Source organism: Solanum dulcamara, chromosome 9, assembly GCF_947179165.1.
Source record: "Solanum dulcamara chromosome 9, daSolDulc1.2, whole genome shotgun sequence".
NCBI classification, from domain to species: domain Eukaryota; kingdom Viridiplantae; phylum Streptophyta; class Magnoliopsida; order Solanales; family Solanaceae; genus Solanum; species Solanum dulcamara.
In genome coordinates, this window is record NC_077245.1 from 70,688,984 (window position 1) to 70,695,060 (window position 6,077).

Genomic DNA, 6,077 nt, shown 5'->3' on the forward strand with positions numbered 1-6,077 from the left:
TTTGGAGCACCTAATAGATGTCGATAGACAATTGGGGTGGTTCTTTGCAGTGGATCATATTTCGCCTGGGTGTTGTACTTTTTGGAATATACCGTATATATTGTGATCAATGTTCTTTTTTAAAAAATATTTACTTCATAAATAGGATTGAGAAGAACGGCGTAAAATACATTGGTAATTTGACAATTTTAGACCCATAAGTCATACCAAGCCACAGACAGCAATACAAGAATGTTAGAGAAGTAGGTCATGTAGAGTGGGAGGTTTCAGATGCTTAGAAAGGGATATGTATGTCATTATGCATTGTATGTGAGCATAAAATGGATCACCAGTTAAATGGAAAATATTGTGAATTGTTTGCTAAATCATAGGTTATTTATGTGATGTCCACATCTCATATTTTATTAAAGTTTCTTTTAGCGAGTATATGTTGTGTATATTGGAGAAGTCCTCGTAAACTTGTCAACGTTAAGTTAAAGTGGTTATCTAGTACAATAACTAACAAAGGGTCAGATTTGTAATCTAAGAAGTTAGCTACTTCTATTCCAATCACCTACAGTTATTGTGGTAGCTTGTGAATCCTTGCTGCATATTAAAGTGTACTTTCTAGGTGTGGTGAAACTCTCAAATCTAATGAAACCCAAACTTCTGCACAGGGAGGATAATACATAGAATAGTTTGGTTACTTTGATCCCTCAAATAATCATATTATATCCATTCATTCCTGCTCTTTTTTCTCGTCATTCTTGTGAATGTCTTTTAAAGTTTGATGTGCTTCTTACCTTCTAAGATAACTAATTCCTTATTTCCCGGTGTTTCCTCTTCTCCTTCTTTTATGCCAGTGTTGAGCAGGTTGAGCTGAATTATCAATCAGAACCTATGATATCCTAGGTATTCTAAATGAATTTTCTGGTTCTGCAAATTTATACTTGAGGCACTGCTGGATTCTGATGGAAGGATGATAGCAGAGGTAAAGAATTTAATAAGAGGAGAATAAACACTCTATTTCTGTGACATGACATTTTGCTGCTGCTGCTTGTTTTCTGTTCCCTTTGCATATTGCGCATCAAAACATCTTCTTTTAGTTCCCAATCTCGTTAGTGTTCATCAAAATTTTAGTTTCAGCTTTAATGGATAGTTATTCACTTCTCCCTATTTTTCTTTGTGCTTATTGTTTTCCTTCTATTTTAAATGGGACACCCATCCTCTTGGGCTTGAGGGAGGAATGAATTGTCGGAATCGAAGCATTATCAGATTTCATTGGAATAGTAATTAAGGCAACCTTTCTTGATTTTACCATCTTACCTTTTTCGCCTTTGGGACCGATTTTACAGGTAAGGCAACTTGCAATATTTCTTCTTGTGGCGTGGTTTGCAGATCCTATCAGGTGAATTTAAAAAGAAGTCCTTGAAGGAGACAAAAGTCTTACCAACACCTGAAAGATTGGTTTCAGCAAACCTTAAAATGTTGAAAGTTACTTTGGCCCTTGTTGATAGACGTTTACGGGTACATTATTTGTTTTCATCGTTACTGAAAGGTGAAAAGTCTCGTCGGGCTTCCCGCCTCCAACGTGTCGTAACGTGTAATTATTTTAGCTCCATAGTTGCTAATGCAGATTTTGTTGGTAGTTTCTATGATTCATTCAATTTATACATACCATACCTCATATTGGGCATCCTCCTGCAGGAAATTGCTGAATGTTGGAACTTAGTGGACAGTTTCAAAAGTTAAACACATTGAGAGTATATTTAAAGATTAATATGGCATTTCCTATTTTACGTTTATCCGTGTGATTTTTAGTTTTTTTGCTATCTTTATCGCCATATAATATCAGAAAAGCTAATAAAGCCATTTTTATAAAAATGTAGACAAACAAAAAGCAAGAAAAAGATGGTGATGGTTTTTGGAGTGTAACAGGATAGAAAGATAATTAATTAATAGGGATGGCAACAGGGTGGTGTGAGTTTAAGGCTATGCTGGGCGGGTTGGAATAAAAACATTCCTGCATTTATAAGGGGAAAAACATACATTTAATTTTTATCGTGAGCACATTGTCAGATTTAGGATTTAACTTTTTTTGGTCAAAATAATTTTATTTTTATATATACAAATAGTGTAAATGAATTTTTGCATTATCAGATCATGCAAGTCGCAAAAAATAATTATATGGAATTGTTCATAAAAAGTGAGATTAGTACCCCCAAAGAATAAGATACATCAGATTATTTGCTATTATAAAAGAGCACAGGTGTGTTTGGTATGCCAAAAAATATTTTTCGAATACAGTTTTCAGAAGTCCTTTTTAATGTTTTTTCGGTGTTTGGTTGCTAGAAAATGACTTGTTTTATGAAAAGTATTTTCCTCCTACCAAACAACCATCCATTGATACAAGAACTACATCAGACAATTCAGCTAAAATCAGAAAATATAAAAAAAATTTAGGTTGTCATCCTTAAGATAAAGATAACCTAGGCATTGTCGATCTCTAGTTGGTTGGTTTGAAGCTTCGAAGCCTAGGCCACGTGGTACAAACTTGCTTCAGGAGCCTTTGGCTCGAGTTCGTGTGATTCAGGACTGGCTACGGGCAAGGCTTTGATACAGACTCATACAGTAAATTATACAGTATAGTAAGCTTTTTTTCCGTGGGAGTCCATTTTTTAGCCTTAAATTACCTGTCACACTTTGTTAGATGCGTACTTCTGGACAATCAAAAGTTAGCTTTTTAAAATGTTGCTTTGAGCTGGGTGGATCCTTGAATAATGAAGAAAATAAAAAGAGGATTTTAGTGGGTCGTTTATTGACAAATCTGCAAAGTGAATCCTCATTTAAAAGTATACTAGAATTAGGTAGAGGTGATGAAAATTCATTTTTCTGGGGCTGGTTTGGTTGTATATCCAAATTACTGCCATCTTTATACAACTAGATGGTCTTGATTTCTTTCTAGTACATTATTTTCTGCTGCTCTTCCCCTCCTTAGGTAGAATATAAGATCCAAATTTACAACAGAAGAAGTACACACTTATTTGAAAGAATGGCTGTGGCATGCATTTCATATATACATTGTTGTGTATAGGAAGGATGTAACAAACCAAGATTGATATTGTACAGTCTCTCCTCTTCACTCTGTATAATCAAAGAGAGCTAATTGTAACTGAGAATCGACTGTGTATTGCTTAACGAATGACCTTCTCCACCAAACCTCAAAAGCTCTCTGAATATTGGGACAGTCATCCCCTTTGTTAAGGAATCGATCGAACCAGTTAAGCAGAATGGTTTGTTGTTGAGCCAAGGGTAGTGTTAGAATAGTCTGGCCAAGTCCTTCTTCAACCAGCTTCTTGTCAATTGATCTACCAGCCCTTTTCATCCACCCAAAATCGTCATATAGACTTTCCAGCCATGTTGATAACAGACAATATCTAACATCTTTTGGTACTAATAAATTTCCCCTACCAATTGCAACACAAAGTTGTGCAGTGATCTTGCTGATCTCATGGCGATACATGATGGGAATCTTGGAGTGAAGAATTGAGAGTTCTTTTTGTTCTGCCCATAGTTTTACAAACTCATCCCCCATTTTCCTGTCGATTAGGATATCGACTAGCCACTGCAGATTGTCTGCTTCACGAGCAATCTCACCCATTAGAACCCCTCGATCCTGCTGCCTGTTATCATCCACGGATGTAGCTTCAGACAAGCTAAGTATTAGAGAAGTGAGGCATCTATGACAAAAATGATAAAGAGTATCCTGAGAGATATCAAGGTTACTTTCATGACTGCTACTATTGCTAGTGTTTTCTCTTAGCAAACGAGATATCACTTTTTTCATCTCCTTGCGGGCTTTATCATCCTTGGCATGTAAAACACTAGTAAGTAGTCTCTGAAGAATATCATCGGATCTTGAAGATATTGATGGTTCAGCAACCAGTCTCTGAAGTATATGAGCTGCTGAATCAGGAAGCTGAAGTTGACTGAGATGAGATACTACTTTTTCCTCTTCTTGTTGGGACCAAGGAACAGCCTCCAGATACTCCAAACAAGCCAATACTCCATCATCAAACATAATTGCTGAAGATATCTGTGATAAAACATGATAAAAGAAAATATTAATATAGAAAATAAGAACATAAAAAGACACTCAAAGTCCCAAGTCATCAGTGTAGTTAAAACTTTGCCATACCGGAAAAATGAAGCTTGGTACACTACCCATTCTGCAACTTGTCAATATATCTATAATTTCTTTTACAATGTCTAGCTCTCCATTGATTTCTCATTTACTGAAGAAGCACACAAGCAGAGGGAAGAAGATGATTTCCATAAGATCTCCCCTCCATCAGAGTTAATTTTTGCTTTTATCATGTGAAGAGTCAGATCTCAGGCCTAACTTAATCCTAAAGGCTAGCTTATGAGGGGAGGGAGAGGGGGAGCCGAAGAGTCGAAGACCATATAAGGAGCTCACAACTCATTCTCCCAACCAATGCGGGACACAACACTCGCTCACATGCCCAGGACAGGACATCGAGAGCATGGATAATATAATACGGGGGTCCAACATTAAGAAACACAACAACAAAGATCAATGGATCTTAGCTCTGGTACCACGTAAAGATGGACCTTGGGCCCTAACTCATCCTAAAAAATTAGCTCACGAGGGAGGAAGGATCATCCATAGGAAATCACAACTCCTTTCCTCAACCATTGTGGGATTCGGCACTCTCTCACACGCCCTATGCTAGACAACTTAAGCATGAACAATATAACTCGGGGACTCAACATTGAGAAACACAACAACATGAATTAGATGAGTTTTGGCTCCGGTACCATGTGAAAAAATAGACTTTCAGCCTAACTCAATCCTAGAAAACTAGCTTACGATGAGAGGATTGCCTAATATAACTCAGGAACTCACCTACACTGAACTTTTATTATACAGGAAACGAAAATTGAGTAAACATTGATGATGTTAACAGAAAAATTATTATACCTTAAGCAATCCCAGGACCTTATTAACATCCTCACCCATCAATCTCTTCTTCAAATCATCACAATACATAAGCACCAATGTTTCCACATAAACCTCCACGTCATCACAATCAAGAATCTCCACCGAATGAGACCCATTTCTCTGAAGCTTCTCAGCGAAAAACCTACTCCGTCCTACAAGAACTCTCCGGTGAACATCCATAGAAATCTTAAACCCATCACGCGCCGCTATCGTCAGCCTGACGTCACCCACCGACGGAAACGGAGCATCAGCCAAAACCCTCGAAACTCTCTCGTGAGCTCGGTGTCGTGATTCCAATGAGTGTTTGGAGTCACGGGTCTGCTCCTCCGACATCATCTCGAAAAGGGTCGGGCTAGGATTACTGGTTCGGGTAGGAATTTGGATAGGGGAAGGTGGGTTGGTGGAGGTATGAGGTGGGGAAGGAGAAGGAGATAGATATGGGTTAGAAATGAAACCTTGTTTGATCATAGTGGAAACTAATTGGTTCTTGGATGATTTGTTGTTAAGGGAAGCCATTGAAGGAGATAAAGTTTTGAGCTTGAGCTTTCTCTAATGAGATTGTTCTTCAGAAAGTGGAGAGCTCTAAGCTATGGCGGAAAAACAGAGGGAGGAGTGTTGGATCTGAAATTTTGGTAGTGACAGAGTGTATTCAGAAGTAATTTTTAGGATTGAATTAAAAAAAAACTATAATAACTGCTACTCAACAAGTGGTTTTTTGTTTTTGTTTTAATCATGTATTATTTTTGTCTCAAACGTATAAAAATAGTGTGGAATATGGTGTATTATAATAGTTATGATTGTATTACTTAGGAAAAAATTATTTTTTATGAGCGTCTACAAATATACCCCCACAAATATTATAGAGAGGAGGTAAAAAAAAAGGTTTTGAGATATAGGGCCCATTTGGATTGGCCAAAAAAAAAATAGTTTTTAAGTTAAAAAATAAAAAATAAAATTAAAATGGCTTTTAAGTTAAAAAATAAAAAGCAAGGAGGGTTTTATTTTTGGTTTATAACTTATTTTAAGTTATTTTTAATTTTGTCAAATACCCTCAAAAACTAAAAATGACTTAAAA

The 6,077-nt window shown here is 36.7% G+C and overlaps 2 protein-coding genes across 2 annotated transcripts in view; one reads left to right on the forward strand and one right to left on the reverse strand.

Moving 5' to 3' along the window:
* The window catches only part of LOC129904254 (DNA-directed RNA polymerase III subunit 1-like), a 45,077-nt gene extending 43,299 nt beyond the window's left edge, over nucleotides 1–1,778 (forward strand). The window contains exons 27-28 of the mRNA XM_055979796.1: nucleotides 843–970; nucleotides 1,335–1,778. Of these exons, the coding sequence (XP_055835771.1) occupies nucleotides 843–891 (49 nt within the window). The 3' untranslated portion in view covers nucleotides 892–970; nucleotides 1,335–1,778. The remainder of the gene's footprint in view (nucleotides 1–842; nucleotides 971–1,334) is intronic.
* Nucleotides 1,779–3,022: 1,244 nt separating this feature from the next.
* LOC129904126 (BTB/POZ domain-containing protein At5g60050) lies at nucleotides 3,023–5,689 on the reverse strand. Its single transcript, XM_055979660.1, has 2 exons — nucleotides 4,982–5,689; nucleotides 3,023–4,075 (listed from the first exon to the last, which is right to left on the reverse strand). The coding sequence occupies exons 1-2, from the start codon at nucleotides 5,516–5,518 to the stop codon at nucleotides 3,119–3,121; spliced, it is 1,494 nt and encodes a 497-aa protein (XP_055835635.1). The 5' UTR covers nucleotides 5,519–5,689; the 3' UTR covers nucleotides 3,023–3,118.
* Between the last annotated feature and the right edge of the window lie 388 nt (nucleotides 5,690–6,077).

Bases quoted from the DNA above. Each gene is read 5' to 3' on its own strand.
- LOC129904126 (XM_055979660.1), bottom strand. From the start codon at position 5,518: ATGGCTTCCCTTAACAACAAATCATCCAAGAACCAATTAGTTTCCACT. The intron at 4,076-4,981 runs GTATAATAATTT...GTTTTATCACAG, and splicing joins AGGTCCTGGGATTGCTTAAG to ATATCTTCAGCAATTATGTT.